The sequence below is a fragment of the Urocampus carinirostris genome, chromosome 3 (genome assembly GCF_059441175.1).
Source record: "Urocampus carinirostris isolate Australia breed hairy pipefish chromosome 3, RoL_Ucar_1.0, whole genome shotgun sequence".
In the NCBI taxonomy this organism is placed as follows: Eukaryota; Metazoa; Chordata; class Actinopteri; order Syngnathiformes; family Syngnathidae; genus Urocampus; species Urocampus carinirostris.
The window spans coordinates 2,496,446-2,522,736 of record NC_142351.1 but is presented as its reverse complement, the minus strand read 5'-3'; the positions used below and the strand labels follow the sequence as shown (position 1 = coordinate 2,522,736).

The 26,291-nt window shown below is 43.6% G+C and overlaps 1 protein-coding gene and 1 pseudogene across 1 annotated transcript; both read left to right on the top strand.

Annotated features, from left to right (window-relative positions):
- The first annotated feature begins 218 nt into the window (after positions 1-218).
- Positions 219-9,482, top strand: LOC148368285 (uncharacterized). Its single transcript, XM_088330277.1, has 3 exons — positions 219-429; positions 2,023-2,115; positions 6,271-9,482. The coding sequence occupies exons 1-3, from the start codon at positions 330-332 to the stop codon at positions 8,691-8,693; spliced, it is 2,616 nt and encodes an 871-aa protein (XP_088186403.1). The 5' UTR covers positions 219-329; the 3' UTR covers positions 8,694-9,482.
- A 2,161-nt stretch (positions 9,483-11,643) lies between these two features.
- LOC148368284 (uncharacterized) lies at positions 11,644-18,562 on the top strand (annotated as a pseudogene).
- Positions 18,563-26,291: the final 7,729 nt, after the last annotated feature.

The window sequence follows — 26,291 nt, the reverse complement described above, 5'->3', positions numbered from 1 at the left end:
TTCGCGCTTTATTGTTTAAATAAACGCGTTATATAGACTAGGATCTCCCAATTGTTATAATTAGCTCGCTTTATTGTTTTAATAAGCGTTTTATATAGAATAGGATTGCTTTTGTTGGAAGCGCAGCAGAATAGCAGAATGCGCGTTCACGCGAGGGGGGGAGGAATCTGCAGAGGAGTCGGAAAAGGGCACAACACCGGACAATAGAATATCCTGTAGTCGACTTCAAACGACGTCAACTCGACAGAAGTATCACTTTGCTGTCCTTTCCGAAGGTCTGTCTTGTTAACTCCCGAGTTTGAGCGTTTTTTTGTTCAAACTTGGAGAAAATGTGCTCCAGTGGGGAAGGATCTTTTCAAGAGAAGCTTCGGGGAGCCAAAGAGGAGACCGAGCGAGAAGGTCGACGACCGGACGATCAGCTCGGGGAAGGTTGGACATTTTTTTGCTTCTACTACATTGCCAATGCTTCGCTAACTTCAGCAGGCTGGCCAAAAATTCGACCATTTAAAAGAAAGAATAGTGGGTTTTAATTCAAATACAACCTTTTTTCAGCCTTTTACGGTATGTGACTCATTTTTCAACTCGAGCAAATACAAAAAGTGCAGGAAATAATCTCGAGTGACTCGTGTAAAGTAACATGAAAACTTGAATGGCTCCCTGAAAATGTTCCCTCAAACTAAAAAGCAAAAGTGCCGGAATTAAAATGAAGTTTAGCAGCAACTCGTATGAAGTCGCGTCAAAACTTCTATAGTTCCCTGATTTCTTTACAATAAATGACAAATAACGACATGACTTAAAATCAAAAGTGCATCACAATTACAACTGTGCGAATTTTACACAACCATGTGGAAATGTCAGGGTTTGGTGCCTTCAGTCCTTCTTATATCCAAAAGATGGCAGCTTTACCACATGCTCCAGCCCCCTCCACTTTTTGCAATTAGACAATAAGCCACCTCTTCTATGAGTACCCCAGGCTCCCACCTCATTTTGCTGAACCTTTTAGATTCCTGTAGACTTTCACTCACCAAAACAACAAGCTACACCTCCTCCTTCAATTCCTTTCACATTCTAACTTCTCTTCACTCATCTCAAATGTCCTCTAAATTTTATTCCCAAGTCTCCCTTTCAAGATTCTCTCCTCCCAAAAAACTTCCCCAGGTCTCCCTCTCAAATTTTCCCTCCTTGTCCCAAGACCTGCCACTTCTAGTGTTTTCTTGAAGGTATTACCAAGTAACCTATTTTCAAGATTCTCACCACCCAAAGATCCCCTCTCAAGTTTCCCTCAAGATCTCCACCTCTACTACCCAAGTCCCACACCCCCTGCTCGCCGGTACAGTCTTTTGTTGTTGCTGTTTAAATAAATGTCTCTCAAGTCAGGTTACACCACCTCCCTTGTGCCCTGCGTTTGGGACTATCCGACAATAAGTGACAGGAAATGTTCTCGACTTAAGACACACCGACATTTCATAGCTTATGAGTAACCTCATACTTTTGTTTCCTCGTCCTTGAGGGAGAAGGACGAGCTTAGAAGTTTGACAGGTTCAGGTGTCCTGAGTATTCAGATTGGCACCTGGACCAGACGCATGCTACTGTAGAACCTGCTGCATCTTTTGAAATTTTGAGACAGGAAGCTTGATCTTTCTACAACTTACTCTATATTTAATGTTGAGGTTGACTGTGTATTATGCACTGAGGCCCTTGCAACACTCATTGCAACCTGCTTAAATGTCTTCAACTCTGGAGAACGCTATGTTTTTCAGATCAAACGTTTTCAACTGGACCAAAATGTAATTAAAAAAAAAACCATTTGTTTAAAATTGCCTCTTATTCATGTCATGGTTTTTGTTTGTTTCAATTGTGTGTGTGTTTTTTTGTCAACTTTGCCTTAAATTTGACACTCAAAGGCACTCAAAAAGTCTTGAATAGTCTTGTAGGAACCCTGTGGTGTTCTGCGCGTCCCTTTTGTGAGTTTCTGTGATTTAAGGCGTCACAAATAAATGCCATTTGACTTGTGTGTTGCAGACATGGGTGAAAAATATCTTCCTACTGCGTGGCAGGAACCAGAGTTGCCAGGAACTGTTTACAAGATACTCCAAATTGTGTTGAACAGAGCAGGTTTGTCGTTTTTCTTTCTGCAATGTCCTTATTTTGGGGGGAACATCGTTGGGCGTCGCCCCAAAAAATACACAGAGAGGAGATATGGCAAAAAGGGACCGCTCCTTATTGCATAGCTCAAAATAACTCATGATGGTTGCCCGCCCCCGGCTCGTGACTTCCGCCAGATGTCTACACACAGCTCCAAGACCGCTTCAAGTTCATTTCAGGTTCAACTTTCCTTATCCTGAGTTATTATCTGCTTTCCACAACACTTGACATCTCGTATTTGGCCGTCGACGTTCATCGTACTTTCCTTTCGAATAAGGTACGGGCTTCTGTCTCTCTCGCTAATTCTTTAAAAATATGGCCCTTATTTCTAAATCAGTCACGTGCGCTTGGGCTGTTTCGAAGACGACATATTTGCCTCAGGGTGAATATTTTTCATGTTCGCGAATCTTTTTTACATCGGTGATCACCGTCTATTTTCTTTTCCCTCGACTGAATTGTCGAGAAATTGACGTCGACGCGTAGCGACGCGCAAACTAAAGCGGACCTTCTGTTAGGTGGTCATCATGGCGGCGCAACGTTTAGTTTCAAAACAGCGCTTCAGTATATTGACGTTGTGTAGTTTCACACCTTAAAGGCGCAGTCTCCCAAGTCGGTTTATTTTGGGTTTATACCGAGTGACAGCAGTAAGTAGGGCTGCACGATGAACCGAAATCGAATCCATAGCGCGATGTTACATAGTGCGATAGCGTAAATGCAAACCACTGCATTTTTTTTTTCAGATAATTCAATAAAAATCATTATATACTATTTAAAAAACTGGAAAGATATGGCATCAGGGGCGTGGCTTTGCAATGGATTCAAAGTGATTTGACGGGGAGGAAGAAAAATATGAAATTGGGACAGTTGTCATCTGAATACTTCTGTACATCTGTTGTGGAGTACCACAGGGTTCTATCCTGGGTCCAAAGTTATTTAATTTACATATGCTTCACATTCCGGCGCCGTCACGAATGGCAGCCACTCCAGCAGCTCCCGTGTTATTTTCGCTACTTTTGTGATTTATTTATTTATTTATTTTTGCTTACTTTATCAGTGGCTTGCAACACTTGGATTACTTTCTATCCTATGGATATGGGTTTCAACTCGCAAAAATACGTATATTCAAGAAACCTCCTCGACCTGAAGAATTCTCGAGCCGGCACGGTCCCCCTTTTACCTAACGAGGTGAGGCGACCCGACCGGGGTTGCAGAGCCGGTGCTAAGGTAAAGGCTAAGCGGCTAGCGGAGAAGTGGCGATATAAGCCCATGGTACCGTCCATAATCATGGGGAATGTCAACTCCCTACCGAATAAGATCGACGAACTGGCTGTGCTTGTGAAAGACAGGGAGTGCAGCTTGCTTTGCTTTACGGAAACGTGGCTTACGTCTAGCATCACGGACGCTAACATCGCGCTAAACGGCTTCTGCGCTGTTCGGGCTGACAGAGGGACAAAAGTCAGTGGGAAGCGCAAAGGAGGGGGACTGGCTATCTATGTGAACACGAGGTGGTGTAACCCCGGGCATGTAAAAACAAAGCTTTCTATCTGCTGCCGTGATGTCGAACTTTTGGCTGTAAGTCTTCTTCGCTATTACATGCCCAGAGAGTTCGGACACGCCATTGCTGTCATTGTTTACATCCCACCGCGCGCTGATGCGGAAGTAGCGTGTGACGTCATCCATTCCGCGGTGGCAAAACTTCAAACACAACACCCGGAGGCTGCAATGTTAATCTCTGGGGACTTCAACCACGTGACTATTGATAAGACACTGCCCTCTTTCGTCCAGTATGTGAACTGCAAGACCAGGGGAAATAGGACTAATGACCTTCTGTATGCGAATATCAAAAATGCATACAGTGCTAAACCACTGCCTGCCCTTGGAAAAGGAGACCACAACCTCATTCTGCTTAAACCACAGTACAAACCAAAAGTGAGGAGGCTACCAACAACCACACGCTCTTTTAGAAAATGGTCCACCGAGGCAGAGCAGGCTCTGAGAGACTGCTTTGGATGTACGGACTGGGATGTCCTGCTAAGGTCCAGCAGTGGGGACATTGAGGAGATGGCAAACTGCACTACTGACTACATTAAGTTCTGCATGGACAATGTTGTTCCTATAAAGACTGTACGCTGCTATGCCAACAACAAGCCCTGGATCACGAGCGACATCAAGTGCCTTCTGAACCAAAAGAAGAGGGCCTTTAAAAATGGTGATCATCAGGAGCTAAAACGAGTACAGAAGGAGCTCAAAGTCCAGCTCCGGAAAGGGAAGGAGCAGTACAGGAGGAAGTTGGAGAAAAAGCTGCAGAACAACAACATGAAGGAGGTGTGGGAAGGGATGAAAACAATTACTGGCTGCAGCACCAAGGAGGGTGTGGCTGTGGATATAGATGTGGGGCGAGTCAACCAGTTGAACAACTTTTTCAACAGGTTTGACCACTCCGCCTCATCTTCACCCCTGAGTTATGCAGCTGTCCAACCCCCTCCCCCTCTGGACACTAGCATGGAAGACATCCCCCCACTAAAAATAACTTCAGCCCAGGTGTGTGGAGAGCTGAGAAGGCTACGAACCAGCAAGGCAGCTGGTCAGGATGGAGTATCCCCCCGACTGCTGAAAGCCTGTGCGTCTGAGCTGGGAGACCCTCTACAGCGCATCTTCAACCTGAGCCTTGAACAGGGGAGGGTCCCTCAGCTGTGGAAAACATCCTGCATCATCCCAGTCCCAAAGAAATCAAGACCTGAGGAACTCAACGACTTCAGGCCGGTCGCCCTGACATCACATGTGATGAAGACCATGGAGCGGCTGCTGCTGCACCACCTGAGGCTACAGGTCCGTCACGCCATCGACCCACTGCAATTTGCTTACCAGGAGAAGGTGGGAGTGGAGGATGCTATAGTATACATGTTACACCGATCCCTCTCTCACCTGGATAGGGCGAAGGGGGCTGTGAGGATTACATTTTTGGACTTCTCTAGTGCCTTCAATACCATACAGCCTCTGCTACTGAGTAGGAAACTGACAGAGATGGGAGTTAGCTCACACCTTGTAGAATGGATTACTGACTACCTGACAGGCAGACCGCAGTATGTGAAACAGGGGGGCTGTACATCGGACACTGTGGTTTGCAGCACAGGATCTCCGCAGGGGACCGTTCTCTCTCCGTTCCTATTCACTCTATATACATCGGACTATAAGTACAACTCTGAGTCCTGCCATGTGCAAAAGTTTGCCGACGACACTGCGATCGTGGGATGTATCAGAAACGTGCAGGAGGAGGAGTACAGGAAATTGATTCAGGACTTTGTCCGATGGAGCGACGCAAACCACCTGCACCTAAACACCACCGAGACCAGAGAGACGGTGGTGGACTTCAGGAGAACCAGAACTCACCCGGTTCCTGTAACCATCAAGGGAGAATGTGTAGAATTTGTCCAGACCTACAAATACCTGGGTGTGCAGCTGGACAACAAACTGGACTGGACTGCCAACACAGAAGCTCTATGTAGGAAAGGGCAAATTCCTTTTAAACTATAATGCATTGTATTTATGATATTGTTCTCCAGTTCTGCCATACTTAACATATTGTGCAGAAGTCTGGGGCAATCACAAAAGTTATCCTCCAAAAACGTGCAATTAGAACCATACACAGGGTAGGATTTCGGCATCATACTCACATTATATTCCTGCAGTCCAAATGATTAAAATTGGATGATTTAGTCAAACTTTTCACTTCACAACTGCTATTTAAGGTCAACGAAAACATAGTGCAAGAATACATCCAAAAATGATTCACTCGAAAAGTGGGAAGTTATAACTTAAGGGGCTGTCGTAAATCCATCATCCCAAAGGTGAGAACCACCAGGAAAAGTATGTGTGTGTCTGTGTGCGGAGTCTCACTTTGGAACAATTTCCAAGACGATCCGAACAAAGCCACTCTTAGGATCTAGTGGTGATTTATCATACTGATTTAATTCCCAGAGGCCTAATACTTACTAATCAGCAGCGCTTAAGCCTTTAGAATGTTTTTTTACGTTTTGGCACTCGGGAACAATGCTTTTGAAAATGTATGTTACAGCACAGAACGAGTTAAGGGCAATACAAATAAATGTGACTTGTGTCTTGCAGACGTCAGCCAAAAGTATCTTCCTACTGCGCAGCAGGAACCAGAGTTGCCCGCCGTTAAAATTGAGGAAGAGGAGGAAGATCTGAAGCCTTATCACGTTAAGCAAGAGCCAGAGGATGGGGAGCCTGTTGGCGTTAAAGAGGAGGGCGGTTTTCCAGTCTTGCTAGTGACCGAGGTCCGTTCAATTGTCGAAGATCAAGGTCAACCTGAAGATCAAGGTCAACCTGAAGATAACAGTTGTCGGGAGCCTCTAAGCATCAGCTCCCGTCAACACGTGGAAACAAATGACGTCAACTCGCAGTCGGAAGGTGGTAACAAATGTTCTCAGTGTGGGAAAACGTTTCGAAGCAAGTCTTTTATGAAGTTGCATATGAAATTCCACGCTGGGGAGAAGCCTTTTGCCTGCTCAGTTTGCGATAAAAGATTCATTACAAGTGGAAACTTAAAATCACACAAACTAACCCACACTGGCGAGAAGCCTTTTGCCTGCTCAGTTTGCGATAAAAGATTCACTATAAGTGGAAACTTAAAGAGTCACATTAGAACCCACACTGGCGAGAAGGTTTTTGCCTGCTCAGTTTGCGATAAAAGATTCACTCAAAGAGGAAACTTAAAGAGACACATTAGATCCCACACTGGCGAGAAGCCTTTCGCCTGCTTAGTTTGTGATAAAAGATTCACTACAAGTGAGAAGTTAAAAATACACACCAGAACCCACGTTGGTGAGAAGCCTTTTTCTTGTTCAGATTGCAATAAAAGATTCACTACAAGTGGGAAATTAAAAATACACACTAGAATCCACACTGGTGAGAAGCCTTTTTCTTGCTCAATTTGTGGTCTAAGATTAACCACGAGAAGTACCTTAATACAACACACTAGAACCCACACTGGCGAGAAGCCTTTTTCTTGTTCAGTTTGTGGTCGAAAATTCACCCGAAATGATCGATTGAAATTACACCAACTAAGCCACACTGGCGAGGAGCCTTTCTCCTGCTCAATTTGCGGAAAAAAATTCACCCACCGTGGGAACTTCAAAAAACACACTCTAACCCACACTGGCAAGGAGCCTTTTTCCTGCTCAGTTTGTGATAAAAGATTCACTACAAGTGGGAAATTAAAAATACACACTAGAATCCACACTGGCGAGAAGCCTTTTTCCTGCTCAGTTTGTGATAAAAGATTCACTACAAGTGGGAAATTAAAAATACACACTAGAATCCACACTGGTGAGAAGCCTTTTTCTTGTTCAGATTGCAGTCAAAAATTCACCCAAAATGATCAATTGAAATTACACCAACTAACCCACACTGGCGAGAAGCCTTTTTCCTGCTCCGTTTGTGGTAAAAAATTCACCCGAAAAGGAAACTTGAAATTACACCAACTAACCCACACTGGCGAGAAGCCTTTTTCCTGTTCAGTTTGTGGTAAAACATTCACACATAGTGGGGACTTAACAAAACACATTAGAACCCACACTAACGAGAAGCCTTTCGGCTGCTCAGTTTGTGGTAAAAAATTCACCCGAAAAAGAAACTTGAAATTACACCAACTAACCCACACTGGCGAGAAGACTTTTTCTTGCTCAGTTTGTGATAAAAGATTCACTACAAGTGGGAAGTTAAAAATACACACAAAAACCCACACTGGCGAGAAGCCTTTTTCCTGCTCAATTTGTGGTCAGAGTTTTACCCAGAGTGGAAACTTAAAGAAACATATTAGAAGCCACACTGGAGAGAAGCCTTTTGCTTGCTCAATTTGTGGTAAAAGATACACAGATAATGATAGTTTAACAAATCATATTCGAACCCACACTGGCGAGAAGCCCTTTTCCTGCCTAGTTTGCGGTCAAAGATTCACTAGAAGTGGAATCCTAAAGAAACATATTAGAACCCACACTGGAGAGAAGCCTTTCGCTTGCTCAGTTTGTGGTAGAGGATTTATCTTGCGTTGGCTTCTAAAACAACACCTACGAACCCACACTGGCGAGAAGCCTTTCTCCTGCTTAATTTGTGGAAAACGATTCTCACACAATGGGAGCTTAAAATTACACCAAAAAACCCACACTGGCGAGAAGCCTTTTTCCTGCTTAGTTTGTGATAAAAGATTCTCCCTCAAAGGAAACTTGAATTTACACATTAGAACCCACACTGGAGAGAAACCTTTTTCTTGCTCAGTTTGTGATAAAAAATTCACTACAAGTGGAAGTTTAAAACTACACACCAGAACCCACACTGGTGAGAAGCCTTTTTCTTGTTCAGTTTGCGATAAACGATTCACTCAAAGAGGATACTTAAAGATACACATTAGATCCCACACAGGCAAGAAGCCTTTTTCTTGCTCAGTTTGTGGAAACGGATTCACCCAGCGTGGGGCCTTAAAACAACACATTAGAACCCACACTGGCGAGAAGGCTTTGACCTGTTAACACTTTGGTGAAAAAAAAAGAGAACCATATTGGACACTAGAATTTACACACAAGAACCCACACTGGCGAGAAGACTTGCCTGCTCGGTTTGTGGTCAAACATTTACTGAAAGTGGGAGATTAAAAACTTGACCAAATATCAAACAGGACGTCTCTAGGAACATAACTGCCACGAAAACATTTCCCCTCACCTTTTTCTAACGACTGACTCTGCCAACACATCAAAAAAGCCACATCCATTCACAGGAGGTGAGCAGACTCTCCTGCTGGATCATAAAGATTTGAAACCCCAAAGTCTTCATATGGATTCAAAAGATTCATGATTTGCATATGTGTCATATTTTTTGATAGATGATCTATTTCATCATGTGTCTGCGTAAAATTTTGCCTGTTATCAACAATTATAATTATGAAACAATAAGATCGCCGACGTAGGTCCCCAGGGTTGGGGCCTGTTCTCACCAGAGCCCCAAATTTTGGAGAGCCTGTGGTTCTCTCCGTCCCTGTCGTCGGGATGAGAACAATCCCCGTGAAGTCCACCCCGAAAGAGATAGGAAACTTTATTTCTTCCTCTTCCTTGTTGGCTATGTGCTGCTTCTCACACACCCCTCCCCTGAGGGACGTTTTGTATTCAAAATTACACAAAAAGTGTTGGTTTTACACCCTCTTTGGTGTTTTGGGCAAATATCCCATGTTGGCATGCTATGAAAACATACCCTGATCATTGAAATGAGTTTATTATCTTAAAACCGGGTTCATTGATCAGTACTGTTACCCTGTTGCATCACTTCTTCCCCATTGCTAACACTGGAGTGCTTGTGTCAACAATGTGCTCTATTCTTTCGTTTGAATTTTTTTGTCATGTGAATAAAATGTAGTGTTTTAAAATCAAACATGCGTTATTTATGGGTCGATGTTATTGTTCTTCATCATTATCCATATCAACGAACTACAAAATCGATCAATTAAAGCTGAAAATACATTGTGTTTAAAGTTGCATCCTTCATGATCAATGCTAGACACAGACTATTTCAAATGAATTCGTGTTGGAATCCGAGAGCACCGCCTGCTGACCGAATTGGTTCTGAACCAAATAGATATAATTTTAAAGACATTTGGAAATGTGTTATTTTGGCCATAAAAGAGTCTGATATCATTTTATGAATGATGACTTTTGCCAGAACCGAAACTTAACTATGTGTTAAGTCAAGACAGAAAAGGGGCTTGGATTTTCCTGGACCAAAATGAAGTTGAGGCTGGAAATCACCTTGACCACATTGTAAGACAACATTAAACTGAAATATGAACTGTTATAAGTATAAGACAGCACATGACCCATCAGTAGCCCAATTTGTTCCCCCTTTAACAATCAAAACTAATAATGTTCAAATGAGTCTGAAGCTTCAACTCTTGGCATTCAAAATATCAAGATTTCATAATCTACTCATCCCTGAAACTCCAAATCTGACGGACAAGGTCTTGCAGCCATGAAGTTCCACCATAGTACGTAACATCCTAAAAAGGTTTACTCCAAAACACATCATAGTACCGATGGGGAAAAAAAACTGTCGAAAAGTATCTCTGCCTTGTTTCTAGCTGTGTGTTTAGCCATCTAATTCCCGTTTACAAATAAACAGACTTCTAAAAATATTTTCTGTTGATGGACAACTTTTTCGGCCAATTACAGCTTCACTTCTCGGTCCTCAGCCCGCATTAGCCTATACCGGTCTGTATTGCTTTAAAAGACAACGCCTCCTTTACTTCCGAAGAACTCCAGCCAATCGTGACCGGGTCAAATGATAATCGACACATTGGTTGGCCAATAAAATTCGAAATTAGTCGATATGAAGATGTCTCTATTGCATTCAAATGAAACCCTGAAATAAATGTTTGTAACGCCACCAGTGATATATTTTACGCCCCATTTTTATGCGCACGTATGCAGAATTGGGATGGACGCGTAACGACAATTTAAGTGTTTACGACTCTCGCAATGTCTGTGAAAAAATGGCCGGATTAAAATACACATTTGCAGAGGTTTTCAAACTGTAAACTGGTCTTCTCCAAATAGCCACTTTTGGAAACACCTAAACATATGGCGAGCCCTGGGCTAAACTAAACCTTACCCCAGCAGGTGGCGCTGTTGGACTCGTCATTGCAAGACACTTATACAAAAACTATACAAACATATTTTAGCAGGAATTTCAACAAAACTAAAGTTATTATGACACCCGTTACAGAGTGAATTTTTAACCTCTATAACGTTTTATAAAATGTTGTTTTTTTCAGAAGCATTTTTTAGTTTTAAAATATATTTTTTGTTAATTTTCCGTAATAAGAGCAAGTGTTGACATTGATAACAACAAGTTACCTACATAAAAATCAGTTTTAAATCGAGCAGGTTGTGATTTCTTTTCAATGTACATCCATTGCGCGAAGTTATCTATCTACTTTGGTCATATCCCTCAAGAGGGGTGACAGACAGCAAGACAAACACATACAATAACAAAGAAAATAAAAGGGAAATAAATAACGAAAAAAAACCACAAAATTTTTTGGACCATGGCCAAACCAATTGCCCAAACACCCAAACAAGTTAGGCACTTCGGCACCCAAGTTGGTCATGCTTTCGTCCCTCCAGATGCGCGAAGTTGCCCCGACCAAAATGGCCGCCACGTAGGCACGCGAGTTAGTGGGATGCTATAGCACGCAGACCTATCCAGTCGTCTATATCTGTGTCCCACAAACCATTGCGGCGGTGTTTCGAATGAGAAACTGTCATGGCTGCCGAACAAGAATTGTCGAGAAAACTACCAAAAGTCCTATAGTCGACTTAAAACGACGTAAGCTCGACAGAAGTATCACTTTGCGGTCCTTTTCGAAGGTCTGTCCTTTTTACTGCCGAGTTGGAGCGAAACCTCGTGGCGTTTTTTCGTTCAAACTTGGAGAAAATGTGCTCCAGTGGGGAAGAAGGACCTCTCCAAGAGAAGCTTCGGGGAGCCAAAGAGGAGACCGAGCGAGAACGTCGACGACCGGACGCTGTTTCCAAGCAGCTCGGGGCAGGTCCGTCATTTTCGCTTCTGCTACATCATTGATATCAGGGGTCTTACCAGTGGGGGGTGGCGGGTTCCTCACCACAGATTCGCTCTGCCTACCAAAAGAAAAGTGGATGTAGTAATGAGGGCAGTCTGGGCAGCGCATACGTCATCTCTTATATAATTGTGTATGTCACCGGACACTAGCTTGGACTCTCCTGCCCCCTCAGCACACAGTGTGCGCATCAGTCCCCACGGAGGGAGCAGCCCTTCCCTGCATATTGCTTCATAGTAGTGATAGGAAGTCTTTTTATAGAGAAGCGACTCTTTCAGCTTGACTGACCAAAAGTAGACAGCTATTTTTGTCTCAGAAGCGGCTCTTTAGATTGTTTTTGTTGATTTAATGGATATATGACTAATTGTTATGTAACAGCTTTTACCTGGAGAGCGGCTTTAGCGCTTCTCCCAATATACGGTGCGGCACTTTCCCAAAATCCAAAGTATTTTTGCTTGTATGGCTCTTTGAGCAAAAAGGGTCCTGATCCCTGGGCTAGAGTCAAGAGCTGGGGTTTGGTCTTCGGAAAGGGTTTTCAAGTGATTTTCTGGTTGCAAAATAGGATTGGGGCAAGAGGTAGAAACTCAGGTTTTAGGCTCCTTATTTGGATATGAAACTGACTTTTAGGGTATGAAATTGGTTTATAGCTAGGGTTATGAACTAAGGTTTGAGATCCATAATAGGGTTCTTCATTGAATGTAAGTTTCCAGAATTGGTTTGGAGCTCGGCTTTCAGGAAGGGTAAGGTGTAAGGCTAAGGTTACGGTTTGAAACGGGGTTTGGTCTAAAGTTAGGTCAAGGGTTATTTTTAGGGTTTTGGCTGCAAGTCAGAATTTTCAACGATTTTAGGGGTCCCAAATAAGGTTAGGGTCTAACTCCTGTTCTTTTGATCGGCTGAACCGTTTCTATTCCTGTCGACTTTCACTCGCCACGACGACGAGCGTCGCCTCCCACGACCTCCTCCTTCAATTCCTTTCACGTTCTAACTTTTCCACTTCAATCCCCTAATCTCAAATATCCTCTTGAGGGTACTCCAAAGTCTCCTTTTCAAGATTCTCTCCTCCCCAAGAACTTCACCAAGTCTCCCTCTCAAGTTTCTCTTCCTTGTCCCAAAACTTGCAACTTCAACGGTCTCCTTAAGGGTATTACCATGTAACCTATTTTCAAGATTCTCACCACCCAAAGATCCCCTCTCAAGTTTCCCTCAAGATCTCCACCTCTACTACCCAAGTCCCACACCCGCTTCTCGCCTGTAAAGTTTTTTTGTTGTTGTTTTTTTAAATAAACGTCTCTCAAGTCAGGTCTCACCACATCCCTTGCGCCCTGCATTTGGGACGGTCTGATACCAAGTGACAGGAAATGTTCCAATCTCGCCTTAAGACACACCGAAATTTATTGGCTTCTGAGTAACCTCATACTTTTGTTTCCTCGTCCTTGAGGGAGAAGGACAAGTTTAGAAGTTTGACAGGTTCAGGCGTCCTGAGTATTCAGATTGGTACCTGGACCAGATGCAAGCTACTGTAGAACCTGCTGCATCTTTTGAAATTTTGAGACAGGAAGCTTGATCTCTCTACAACTTACTCTATATTTAATGTTGAGGTTGACTTTGTATTATGCACTGAGGCCCTAGCAACACCCATTGCAACCTGCTTAAGTGTCTTCAACTCTGGAGAGTGCTATGTTTTTCAGATCAAACGTGGGACCAATATGTAATTTAAAAAAAAAACTTTGTTTAAAATAGCCTCTTATTCTTGTCATGTTTTTGTTTGTTTCAATTGTGTTTGTTATTTTTACCAATTTTGTCTTAAATTTGACATCAAAGGCATTCAAAAAGTCTTGAATTAAACTTGCCTTAAGCTGGAGGAACTCTGCGGTGTTCTGTGCGTCCCTTTGTCAGTCTCTGCGATTAAAGGCGTCACAGATAAATGCGATTTGACTTGTGTGTTGCAGACATGGGTGAAGAATATCTTGCTACTGCGTGGCAGGAACCAGAGTTTCTAGGAACTGTTTACAAGATACTCCGAGTTGTGTTGAACAGAGCAGGTTGGTCGTTTTCCTTTCTGCAACGTCCTCGACATCTCGTGTTTGGCTGTCAACGTCCACCGTACTTTCCTTTCTAATAAGGTCCGGGCTTCTGTCTCGCTCATTCTTTCAAAATACATACAGTGAAGAAAATAAGTATTTCAACACCCTGCTATTTTGGTACATCTTCCACGTAGAAATCATTGAGTTATTTGAAATTTTCATCGTAGGTGCATGTCCACTGTGAGACAGATAAATTAAAAAGAAAAATCCAGAAATCACAATGCTTGATTTTCTAACGATTTATTTGTGTGATATAGCTGAAAATAACACTTGAGAAAATGAATGATAAGATTTAGTAAAGTAGCTTTTGTCTGCTATTAGCGATCAAATGTTTCCAGTAGTCTTTCACCAGCTTTGCACACACTGCTGGAGATTTTTTGGCCCACTCCTCCACACAGATCGTCTCGAGGTCAGTCAGGTTTCTGAGGTGTCGTTGAGAAACACAGAGTTGGAGCTCCCTCAATGATTTCTGATTGGTTTAAGGTCTGGAGACTGTTTGGACCATGCTAGAACTTTCATATAGTTCTTACGGAGCTACACCTTGGTTTTCCCGGCTGCGTGCTTTGGGTCGTTGCGGTGTTGGAAGACCCTCCACGACCCGTCTGCAATGATCTGACTTATGGGAGGAGGTTGTTCCCCAAAATCTCACAATACACAACCCTAGTCATCCTTTCTTTAATGCAGTGCACCTGTCCTGTCCCATGTGCAGAAAAACACCCCTATACTTCGGAGTAAGGATTGCACTCCTCATTGTTCTTCTTCCGAACACGCTTGGTAGAATTATGACCCAAAAGTTCTATTTTGGTCTCACCTGACAGCAAAATCTTCTCCCACGACTCCTCTGTATCTTCCAAAAGGTCATATGCAAACTGAAGACGGGCCTTGACATGTGCTGGTTTAAGCAGAGGAACCTTTCGTGCCATGCGTCATTTCAAACCCTGACGTCCTAGTGTATTTCCTACAGTAACCTTGGAAACGGTGGTCCCGGCTCTTTTCGGGTCTTTGACCAACTCCTGTCGTGTAGTTCTGGGCGGATTCCTCACCTCTCTCGGAATCACCGAGACCCCACGAGGTGGTCTCTTGCATGGGGCTTCACTCCTATTGAGATTGACCGTCATGTTTAGCTTTTCCCATTTTCTATCGATTGCTAGGTGGGAGGCGGACTCCAACATGAATGGTTGACCCTAAGCCAATCCATCTCTTGGGGAGTTCAGTCACTTCCTGTATGTTGAGTCATCTGGCAGCGTTTCTCCTACATATATAATCTAATAACTTTATAATATTTATAAAATTCATACTAATTTCAAATGATGGTTTTTAAACAATACTCGTTTTAGAAACCCAGGAGGGACCAATTAAACCCCAGCAGCCAGCCAGAGACTTCCTGTTAGGGATAATATTTTCGTAATAGGTTAAAACTGAAGTGATCAGTAAGAGAGGCAAATGTAGTTTTAGAATTTATTTCACTGCGCAGTGGGTAGACGAATTCAAAGTCTCACAAGTTTCCCGCGCTGCAGCCGGGTTTTGTTCAAAAGCGTGCGCATGCGCAGAAAGTATCAATGACGTCACACATACGTCTACGGTTCAAAGTTCGCACATGCGTAGGAATAACCAAGGACGTCATATATATCTTTCGGTTCAAAAATAGTACAAAAAGAGTTGTAATATAAGTCAAGCTCATCAGGATTATTTGTAACATAGAAGACAGAGAAATACACAATTAACTAAATATGATTAGCTTTTACACTTCCTATGGTATGAAAAAACACGGATGTCGGTTGTGCGTTTTCTGTTGTTGTCTTTGCATCATCCATTACGGCCTGGTCAAGGAGATGACCTCATGTGTGGCTCATTCTCAAGGTTTCTTCTTTTTCCTCATGCTGGGTTTAGTTTTTCCTTGCCCTCGCGTAGGTTTCAGATGATGGGATGTTGTGGTGGTGGTGGTCTTTGCAGCCCTCTGCGAGTGTTTCTGAGTAGTGCCAGACGTTTCTCTCAAATGGGAAGTGCCGATGGCAGCCGACGTTGGCCATGTTGACTCATTTTTGATGGCCTACAGAAAATCTAGCTCTGTAGCTAAACAGGCATAGGGCACACCACAATGAAGCTTTAACACTTATCTTTCATGAAACAACAGTTGATTTAGTCGATTTGATGACATTGCCAAGTTTTTTGAAAATACTTGTTTCCCGGGAAACTTCTGAGAAAAATGTCTCCTTGCAAAACGATGCATTTCAAGCGCAAGTTTCCCTTTTGTGCTTTTTTTTTAATATCTATGTTTTCGATACCTAGAATATCTAAACGATATTTTCCATGAACACAAATAAGATTTGATTGCAAGAAGACTAAACTTATGCATGAACTTTGCAAAAATTCTCAGCCCCTGATGTCTCGGGTGACGTGATCACGTGATTCAGGTCGTCATGGTGATCGCAGGGTCCTACCATACATTATCCCAACGAATGCCCTTGGTCATTTTTTTTAGAAAGACTAAAGATTTGAAGCGTTAACAGTCGATACTCATATCTCTGCTTTTCTTGTCATGCTGCGCGTACTTGGCATATACGTCGGCGCCTACTCACCGCCCTACAGAGTAATACGGTGGATACAGGAATCATACGCGGCTTAAGTGTTTACAAAGGAATCTGCTCAAAGCTACTCCAACCACCTCGAGATGATTTCATTCCTCAACTTTTTTTACGTTTAGGCACTCGGGGAAGATGCTTCTGAAATTGTATGTTACAGTACTTAACGAGTTGAGGACAATACAAATAAATGTGATTTGTGTCTTGCAGATGTCAGCCCAAAATATCTTCCTGCTGCGCGGCAGGAACCAGAGTTGCCTGACGTTAAAATTGAGGAGGAGGAGGAAGATCTGAAGCCTTATCACGTTAAGCAAGAGACAGAGGATGGGGAGTCTGTTCGCGTCAAAGAGGAGGAAGATTTTCCAGTCTTGCTAGTGACCGAGGTCCGTTCAATTGTCGAAGATCAAGGTCAACCTGAAGATCAAGGTCAACCTGAAGATAACGGTTGGCAGGAGCCTCGAAGCATCAGTTCATGTCGACACTTGGAAACGGATGACGACGACACGTCCCACTCCGCAAACGCTGAAGGTGGTAACACATGTTCCCAGTGTGGGAAAACGTTTCAAAGCAAGTCTTATATGAAGTTGCATGTGAAACTCCACACTGGGGAGAAGCCTTTCGCCTGCTCAGTTTGTGGTAAAAGATTCTCCCTCAAAGGAAACTTGAAATTACACACTAGAACCCACACTGGCGAGAAGCTTTTTGCCTGCTCACTTTGTGATAAAAGATTCACCCAGTGTGGGGCCTTAAAACTACACACTTTAACACACACTGGGGAGAAGCCTTTTTCCTGCTCAGTTTGCGAAAAAAGATTCTCCCTCAAAGGAACCTTAAAGAGACACATCAGAACCCACACTGGAGAGAAGCCTTTTTCCTGCTCAGTTTGCGATAAAATATTCACTACAAGTGGAACCTTAAACAGACACATTAGATCCCATACTGGCGAGAAGCCCTTTTCCTGCTCAGTTTGCGGTCAAAGATTTGCTGAAGGTGGAACCTTAAAAAGTCACATTAGAACCCACACTGGCGAGAAGCCTTTTCCCTGCTCAGTTTGTGGTAAAAGATTCACTCAAAATGGAAGCTAAAAAAATCACATTAGAACCCACACTGGTGAGGAGCCTTTTGCCTGCTCAACTTGTGGTCTAAGATTTAGCATGAGACAGTCCTTAAAACGACACACTCTAATGCACACTGGGGAGAAGCCTTTTTCCTGCTCAGTTTGCGATCAAATATTCTCTACAAGTGGGGGCTTAAAATATCACATTAGAACCCACACCGGGGAGAAGCCTTTTTCCTGCTCAGTTTGTGATAAAAGATTCACCCAGTGTGGGGCCTTAAAACTACACACTCTAACGCACACTGGGGAGAAGCCTTTTTCCTGCTCAGTTTGCGAAAAAAGATTCTCCCTCAAAGGAACCTTAAAGAGACACATCAGAACCCACATTGGAGAGAAGCCTTTTTCCTCCTCAGTTTGCGATAAAACATTCTCTACAAGTGGAACCTTAAACAGACACATTAGAACCCACACTGGTGACAAACCTTTGACCGTTTGACTTTTTAGTGAAAAATTCATCCATATCGGCACCCGAAGTATACACGTAAGAACTCACGCCGGCGAGAAGACTTGCCTGCTCGGTTTGCGGTCAATTATTCACTGTAAGTGGGAGCTGAAAACACGTAATCAACCAAGTATCACAAAGGCTGTCTATAGGAACATAACTCGATATGAATTTGTGTCAATTGTATTCCAATGAAACCCTGAAATGAGTGTTCGTAACGCCTCCAGTGATATATTCTACGCACCATTTTTATGCGCACGTATGCAGAATTTGGGATGGACGCGGAACGATAATTTAAGCGTTTACAACTCGTGCGATGGCCGAAATGAAATACACATTTGCAGAGGTTTTCGAACTGTAAACCGGTCTTCTCCAAATAGCCATGAACCTGAACATACCCGTAGAAAAATGTGTAAAATACACTCTTTAGTTTTGAAGTTTGGGATCCAATTTGACACGGTACCAGGTAAGGCTTCAAGCTATCGTCTCACCTCTTAAGATACCCATGCTACGCTCATTTGCAGGCATTTGATTGTAAAAACAAATTCAGGCGAGTTTGGATTATTTACTGTTATTAGAACTTGCAATGGGCACAAAATGCTATTTTTGATGTCACGGCTGTAATAACATTTTTTGTTGAAATTCCTGCTGAAATAGGTCTTGTATAATGTGTGTATGTTGTGTCGCTCATTGCAGTCTCTGGCACGCTGATAACTGAAATAAAAGCCTCATCATCCATTCCGGTCTGAATGTGGATCCTGGGTGGGACACCGCGGTTACATATCTATCTATCGTTCGATCGATCGATTCTAATGGATTTCTAATCCACTCGGCGACCGTCGATCCCCGGTTCGAGTCTGCGCACCCTTCCTCATCCTCCCCCAATCGTTTGTGAGTACGTCTACGCGAATGGGTCCTAATTACCCGTTTCCCGCTCCGTGACAGCACTAGGTCAATCCCAGATTTCACACCTTACTGTCATCCAAACATTTTTTATACAATATCTAAACAAATTGAATCACTCATAAACATGTCAAGCCCTGTTTATTTGTGACGCACTTAATTACAAAGAGTCTCAAAGGGCTGCACAGACCATAGATTACTGCAAACTACAGACTATTATGACACCATCACCTGATCTGAAACCGACATGAGGGCAAGGAAAAACTAAAAAACCTCAAGTCAAGTCCTGTTTATCTGTATAGCCATTAATCACAAGGAGTCTCAAAGGGCTGCACAGACACTTCCACATAAAACACGGAGGAGCCGGGAACCGAACCTGCAACCTCTTGATCCCAAGAATGCAAACGAGTCTTGCCAACCACTAACTAATAACCGCTACATGCTAACGAGTCATGCTAACGGCTGCATGCTAACGAGTCATGCTAACGGATACATGATAACGAGTTATGCTAGCAGTACATGCTAACAAGTTATGCTAACAGCTACATGCTAACGGCTACATCCTAACGTCGACATGCAAACGAGTCGTGCTATGAAATAAAATGGCCTGCATTTCTATAGCGCTTTTCAAGTCAATGAGGAGCTCCCAAAGAGCGTTACAATGTGCTTCACACTTACCCATTCACACACACTCACATACCAATAAGAAGTCAGCCTCCAGATGTTTTGAGGATAATCAAGATTCTAAATGGTAAATCGTCAAGTCATTTTTATTTTAGACGCCCTAAATCACAAATAGTCTCAAAGGGCTTCACAAGTTATTACATGTAAGAAGTTTAGGTTATTCGTATGCTATAGAGTAGAAGTGAGTTTTAAGCTTAGACTTAAACATGTCCACTGAGGCAGCAGATCGGATCTCAGGGGGAAGAGCTTTCCACAACACCGGTGCCCGGATGGAGAACGCTCTCAAACCAGCGGAACACTTCTTGGCTCTTGGGATCACCGGAAGACCGGCGCTCTCAGAACGAAGGCTTCGGACCGGAACACAGGGGGAAATCAGATCCGAAATATATGAGGGAGCAAGTCCATGTATGATTTTGTATAATACTAAGGGAACCTTGAAATCACATCTTAGGCTAACAGGGAGCCAATGCAGGTTAGCCAAAATTGGGATGATGTCATCGTACTTTTTTCTCTTAGTTAAAAGCCTCGCTGCTGCATTTTGAAACAGCTTCCACCCTCGTCTCCGGCTATGCTGATGACTTGGCGCTGGTCTGTAGCGGCCGTAATAAAAAAGCAGTGGCGGTGAGACTAGAGTCAGAGGCGGCCAAAGTCAACCAATGGGCCACTATTAATCTTCTCACATTCAACACAGCAAAGTCAGAAGTCGCCTTCTTTTCCATGGACGCTGCGGAATCCTCTTGGTGCCCAAACATCACTGCAGGGGGTTCGAGACTCAAGATGAATCCTACTCCTACTTTCCTGGGGGTTCGATACGATCGCCGACTGACCTTCAATGAGCATGTCCGGCACTTGAGCCAAGTCACAAAGCAACGATCCAATCTCCTGCGACAACTGACCGGCACGTCTCGGGGATGGCGGAACTTGGAGATGCGGACGATCTACATTGCCACCGTCAGATCGCTCGCTGAATATGCAGCTCATGCATGGGCGCCCTGGGGCTCCAACACCAATATCCATAAACCGGAGAGGACACAATCGGACGCGGCTCGAGCAATTACGGGCCAACTTCGATCTACTCCGATCGACACTGTCCTCCATGAAGCCCAGCTCCCACCGCTCTCCTCCCGACTTCAGCTTGCCAACCTTAGGAAAGCTGATGGATGGTTCCACCTCCCTCCCAACGATCACAGGGGAGTACTCCTCCAAAAGCACGGTCCCAAACGCCTCAAGAGAGAAGACTGGCGTAATTCCACAACCCCCATTTGATCCTCTCTCAACCTCATGCCAGTGGACTCAGAGTCTGTACATGACCCTAATATTCCGTGGCCTCTGGCGCCCCCGCCACCCATCCATTTCACCCCCGTCCCAAAGTCCGCATCCCCTGCCCAACAACTTGCCACTGCAGAAGAAACACTTGCGGATCTGGGCCCAACCGACTTGAATATTTTCACCGATGGTTCCACCCTCAACGGTACGGAGAATGGAGGAGCCGGAGTGGTCATCTTTAAAGGCAACACGCTAATCCACTCCTGGTATGCGCCAACCGGGGCCTTTAGCAGTTCTTTTCAGGCCAAAAAGTCTGCCACGATCGCTTCAATTGCCTGGCGAGACCACAATAACGACTGGTCCTCTTCCTCCATCCTCACGGATTGCAAGTCCTTCCTCCAAGCTCTCTCCAACCCTAATATAACAGACCCCTCCCTCCTGTCCCTTAACTCCTCAATTACGGCCTTCTCCCCATCCAAGAGCATCCGGCTTATTTGGGTCCTGGGTCACTGTAACCTCCCAGGTAAACTTTGCAGACGAGCAGGCTGAATTAGGCTCGGCCCTCCCTCAACCTGCCGCCCCGCTACACCCACAAACTCGGCTCACCATTATTTGCAGGAGCTGCGATCCCCCCCATCGACCCACCCACGTCTCATTTCTCTTACCTCTTCCAACCACAACCCGGAGGAAGAATCCCAGCTCTCAACGAAAGACCTTGTCGATCTTATACTTTTAGGTCGTAATTTATGCCGGATGGGCGCAACTGAATCCAGGGCATTGGCCAGGGTAGCGTTAAATTCATTTAGGAGTGGTTCGATGGAGCCTATGTAGGAAGGAAAGGACGCAACTGCTCCTGGAACAATATCGGAGAGCTCAGAAACTGTGCCCGTGCTTATATTGCGTCCGCTAAATCCTTTAGTTTTTTTGGTACTACATTTAGCTAGCAGCTCAAATGTAACTAAATAATGATCCGAGATAACTGTAGTACACGATCGCACCGCCATGTTTGAGGTCGAAACTCCTCGAGTCAGAACCAAGTCGAGCGTGTTTCCATCTTTATGGGTTGGCAAATCAACCAGTTGATTAAAACCAAATGCATCAATTAGAGACTGAAACGCAACAGTGAGTGAACTGACTGGAGAGTTCATATGAATGCTAAAGTCCCCCATCATTATAATTTTGTCTGCATAGGTTACTAGTTCAGACAAAAGTTCAGCAATTTGTCTAAGAAAGTTGTGTACGGTATTGGTGCGCGATAGATAGTTATTACATAAATTGACAATAGAGGGGACCGCATCACAAGAGCCTCAAACGTTTTGTAATTATTAGAGGTACGGGGGTTAAATTTGAGCGATTTTTCAGAGATTAGCGCAACACCGCCACCCTTTTTCAAAGCACGTGCTACATGGCTACATGTATCCAAAAAGGAAGGCAGGAGGACAGTGGTAAATAGTAGGATAGCCGGATAGCAACTAGCCGCAACGTAAACACGCACCGCCATGTTGGAAACTGGAACCGGAAGTCAATATAGCCCTCTTTAAGTCAACAATGTGTTACAATGTGCTTCACACTTACCCGTTCACACACACACTTACACTCCAATAGCGGCCATGCAGCCATGCAAGGCGCCGACCTTCTTATTGGGGGCATTAGGGGTTCACTGTCTTGCCCAAGGACACTTGGACATACAACATGCCCTCTACCTGTTCCTGTTCTGTTCCAATTGCGTTGGGCAAGACCACATCTAATTTTAGTGTGATGTATTGTGTTTTATTGCCCATTTGTCATGATGAATCCCAAGAAATAAGTGATAAGGGGAAGTGGAAAACAGTGACAACGATCGAGACGAAGAAGGGAACGATTGCCAAATTTGAGGACGATGTGCAACTGTCGGCTATTAAGGTTCAATACATTTTTTCAAATGATTTTACTTTCTACCAGTAGATTATTCCTCATGACCTACATATTTAAATACCGGTAATTGTCATTGTTTAGCTTTACTCATATGTGATATTTGTGTACGTACACATTTTAGTAACATTTTGTGTATTCATAGTTGTGTAGGTGCGTATGTAGTCATATTTTGGGGATTTATAGATGTTTAAGTTAACATTTTATTCACAGTATGAGTATTTCGATTCTTTAGCGCAGGGGTGTCAAAGTCAAATGGACGGAGGGCCAAATAAAACATTTGGCTACAAGCCGAGGGCCGGACTGTCCAATCTTTACTGAAACCAAGATTTAACCTACTGAAAACACAACAAATATATTACAATATGATTGTATAAATAAAGCAATATTTTCTTATGACTCTGTCAGTCATTTTTAATTTCAGCAGGCACAAAATACAAATGTCCTTTATATAAAAAACTCATAACATATCTCATAACAACAACTCGTTTTCTATCATTCAATCATCTGAAATTATTATTATTATTAAATACAATAAAATAAAGTGCAAAAATCTCTTGTTACTTAAAACCAATAGCAATCAACACACTGGACCTCATCTGTCCTGCTCAAATGTACATTGACTTTCCTTTCTAGGCTTTCTCTGGGTTAGTGTGAAAAAAAAGGAATTACTGATTAACAAATAATAACAATCAAAAGTCATTTTCTCTGCTAAATATGAGACAATTTTATCAAAAGACTGTTGTCCACATCAAGATTTCTTTTCCATGAAAAGCCGAAAAACAAGAAACACTCCCGGGACAGAGTCGGCAAACAAAAACAACATAGTCAACATAGACAATAAAGCTTTAAAATTCCCGAGGGGAACAACAAAAAACAAGACCTTCTTTATGTGCATATTTAACTTTTAAACTTGAACGGAGTAAAAACTTCAAATGTGTAATTGCACAGGAAACATTACTGTATTATTACTGTATTTACATACATTTATATACATTACTGTATTACTACAACTCTACATTACTTGTTTGAGGCTGACTCCGATACTTTTCCAGCTACCTCCGTGAACATGTACTCCAACTCCCACCTTGTTTGAAAGCCCCGGTTTTCAGTGTCCACCTTCCGTTTAGCCATTGTTGATGGGTATGTGTGGGCTAATTTTTGCTGTTATGCTAATGACTGCTGCTGATCGACAGCTGAATAAATCAAACCGCCTCCCGCTTTGCTCCCGCTCGGCGCGTCCCCGTTGCATTGTGGGAAATGTAGTATTCGTGCGTACTGCGGGCTGCTGGCTTGCAGCGGCCTGCGGGCGGGATCTAATAATATATTGATATCGTCACACGGGCCAGGTAAAACCCTCTCGCTGGCCTAATGTGGCCCGCGGGCCTTGACTCTGACATATGTGCTTTAGAACACAGTCCAAGGGGGAAGGAGGAGAGGAACGTGGATAATAAATCAATATATATATATATATATATATATATATATATTAAATAAATAGATATGTTCTAAGCATTCCTCGCATTTACGCTTTCCTTCCTGACTTCCTTGCTTTCTTTCTTTATGCATCCTGGCCTCCCGTCTGGAATCCCTTCCTTTCTTGATGAGGTCCTTCTTTCTTTTCCTTCATCATGCATTCCTTCCTTACTCTATCATTTCATTCACGTATTCTTTTTGTTCATTCATTCCTTCCTTTCACAATTCCTTGCTTTTCCCCTCGCATGCTTCCTTCCTTCCTATCTTCCTTCTTTCCTAGGTGCATTCCTTTCTTCCTTAATAATAATAATAATAATAATGCATTATATTTAAAAGTGCCTTTAAGCCACCCAAGGACACTACAGACAATGAGAAAATACAATGTAAAAAAAAAACTGTAAGCGAAATATTAACTAAAAACAAGACATAAAATCATAAAAAACATAGGATATGGAGAAGCTATGTGTTGTAGGCAGTCCTGAACTGGACTTAAAAGTGGAGAGAGGTGTGCAGTTTTGGAGGTCCGGAGGTAGATTGTTCGAAAGCTTGGGAGCAGTGCGACTGAAGGCTCTGGCTCCCATGGTGCTCAGGTGGGCAGGGGGCACTGACAGTCGGAGGGAGGACGAGGGAGCGAGCAGGGACGTGCACCTGGAGAAGGTCGGACAGGTAAGGAGGGGCCAGGTTGTGAATGGCCGTATATGTATATAGGATCAGTTTGTAGCTGATGCGATGTTGAACAGGAAGCCGGTGTAGCTGTCGTCGTCGTCGTTGGGCACTGCATCGTCGTCTCTCGCGTTCCCTCTACTGGCCCTGACCTTCTTCGACTCCTTTAGGGACTTCCCGGGGTGTCGGAGCCTGGGCACCTCGGCGTAGCGAAAACGACGATTCGCAGTGTAGCTTGGATCTCTTCGTAACCCTTTCGGGGCTCCCCCGGCACCACGTGGAGGTGGATCCAAAAGCCGGGCAGTGTAGCTGTTGGAGAACGGGGGTGATGTGCTGCTGGGAAGATGTTTTTGTGATGATGCGACCTGAGGCGTTTGAACCGGCTGAATTTTATGGAGGGACTTTTGAGGAAGGCCGAAGAGGAGAGCATTGCAGTAGTCAAAGCGGGATGTGACAAGACTGTGGATGAGAATAGCAGTGGTGCGGGGGGTGAGGGAAGGGCGGAGTCTGGTAATGTTGCGGAGGTGGAAATAAGCAGTGCGGGTGATGGTGTGGATATGTGAGTGGAAGGTAAGCATGCTATCCAGGATGACACCCAGACTCTTGACCTGGGGGGAGGGTGACACTAAGGAGCTGTCGATGTTGAGAGAGAAATTGTGGATTTGGTGCCAAGAAGGACGATTTCTGTTTTATTGGCATTTAATTTAAGAAAGTTTGTCTTGAAGCATGTTTTGAGTTCGGAAAGGCAAGAGGTGAGGGAGGGAGGTGCGAGTATGGAGTTTGGTTTGCAGGAGAGGTAGAGTTGGGTGTCATCAGCAAAAGCAATGAAAGTGGATATTAAATTTATTTTTAAGTTTACTCCAAAACACACCATAATGGTTTAAAAAAAACAGTCAAAAAGTATCTCTGCCTTGTTTCTAGCTTTGTGTTTAGCCCCTGTTTACAGATAAACAGACTTCTAAAACTATTTTCTTTTGATGGGCAACTTTTTCGGCCAATCACAGCTTCGCTTCTCAGTCCTCAGCCCGTTTTAGCCTATACCAGTCCGTATTGCTAAAAACGACAACGCCTCCTTTACCTGCGAAAAACTAGCCAATCGCGAGCGGGTCAAATGATAATCGACACATTGGTTAGACAATAAAATTCAAAATAAGTCGATATGAAGATGTGTCTATTGTATTCAAATGAAACCCTGAAATAAGTGTTTGTAACGCCACCAGTGATATATTTTACGCACCATTTTTTGTGCATGTATGCATAATTGGGATGGATGCAGAACGACAATTTAAGCGTTTACAACTCTCGCAATGTCTGTGAAAAAATGGCCGAAATAAAATACACATTTGCAGAGGTTTTCGAACTGTAAACTGGTCTTCTCCAA